Raw genomic sequence first — 1264 nt, 5'->3', positions numbered from 1 at the left:
TCGCCGCCAAGGGGCTGGGCTGGGGCGCGTGGGCGCGGAGGGCGCCACGCAGGGTGGGCCCGGCCTTCTCTGAGCACCCTGCAGTGGGTTCTCGGGTTCTGGCCTTTTCCAGAGCCCTGCACACTACTGAGGGCTGCTCTAGCCCTCGAAGGACGGAGCGGGACAGGGAACCGAAGGGCTCCGAGCCCCAGTCCCCGGGAAACGCGTCAGACCGAGTTGGGAGAGAACCGATCTGGGGGTGCTGGGCGTTCATCCCGAGTGCCCGGCTGGGACTGCGCTCACACCCTCAGATTGAAAGAGGAGTCCAGAGACCTCAGATAGGCAGTGGTTTTGCCCAGGAGCAGACACCCTGAAGACTAGAGGTCCCGGGACTGCGCTCCTAATGCAAAAGTAGACTCTTCTGTTTGCCTCCAATTGAGCTAGTGCTGAGGAGCTGCAGATCCCGGCAACTGGGGAGAGGGCAGGTCTGGTTCCCCAACCCCCGGGCTGAGGACTCGGGAGCAAGAGGGGGGAGCCCCGAGGTAGGTCCTCCCGGAGGGACCCAGGAGAGCGACTTCACCGGCCACAGACGGGCACAGTCTTCCGTCTGAAAGAGCTCTTGCCCATCCCCTTCGGTTCGCAAGCTGCAGTAGGCCTCAGGCAGGCCCAGAGCGGGCCTCTCTCCCGGAGGGCTGCGGGGAGGGAGGGAGTGGGGAACCCGCGAAGGAGCTGATGAGCAAGGACCCCTCATCACCCAGCCCCAGCTCCCCTCTCACATTCCAGCCAAGTGTCGAGAAGCCCAGATGAGTTCTCGAGTGAGTGGCAGTCCTGAGTGGCTGTCACCTACCTGTGTCCTCCCACCTTCCCTGAAGTGTAGCTAAGGCGTGTGCGCTGTGACAGACTCGCACGTGTCGGAGTGCAGTGAGAGCAACGCAGGCGAAAGCGCGGGGTCCAGTACCCAGGCTAGAGGCGCGGGATGCTCGGCCCACAGTCACGCCACGGAGGGGGACTGCGGCCGGGAGCCCAGGGAGCCAAGCCTCCCGCTGGCACTGGCCCCGCAGTGGGGTGGCCGACCTTCAAAGGAAGAGGCCTAGGCACAGGAGGCGAGAGGACCCGAGGACCTCCCTGCCGCTGCGCAGGGAGCACAGTGAATTTCCGCCTCAGTGTGCCGGGGACCCGTACCGTAGAAAGCCAGCCTCTACCCTGCGCGTCTGACGATGCCTTGTTTTTGTTCCCGCGGGGGTCCGTAGGCGACCGCAGCCCGAGAGCCGAGGACGACAGCGCG

The 1264-nt window shown here is 65.3% G+C and overlaps 1 protein-coding gene across 1 annotated transcript in view; it reads left to right on the top strand.

Annotated features, from left to right (window-relative positions):
* Positions 1–955: 955 nt before the first annotated feature.
* Positions 956–1264, top strand: part of Nkx3-2 (NK3 homeobox 2) — a 2103-nt gene continuing 1794 nt past the window's right edge. Inside the window, exon 1 of the mRNA XM_010641934.1 lies at positions 956–1225. Coding sequence (XP_010640236.1) covers positions 956–1225 — 270 coding nt within the window. The remainder of the gene's footprint in view (positions 1226–1264) is intronic.

This window comes from Fukomys damarensis, unplaced genomic scaffold, assembly GCF_012274545.1.
Source record: "Fukomys damarensis isolate Sample0158 unplaced genomic scaffold, DMR_v1.0_HiC HiC_scaffold_35, whole genome shotgun sequence".
Lineage (NCBI taxonomy): Eukaryota > Metazoa > Chordata > Mammalia > Rodentia > Bathyergidae > Fukomys > Fukomys damarensis.
The sequence above is the reverse complement of the archived record's forward strand: the minus strand, read 5'-3'. Positions and strand labels throughout refer to the sequence as shown.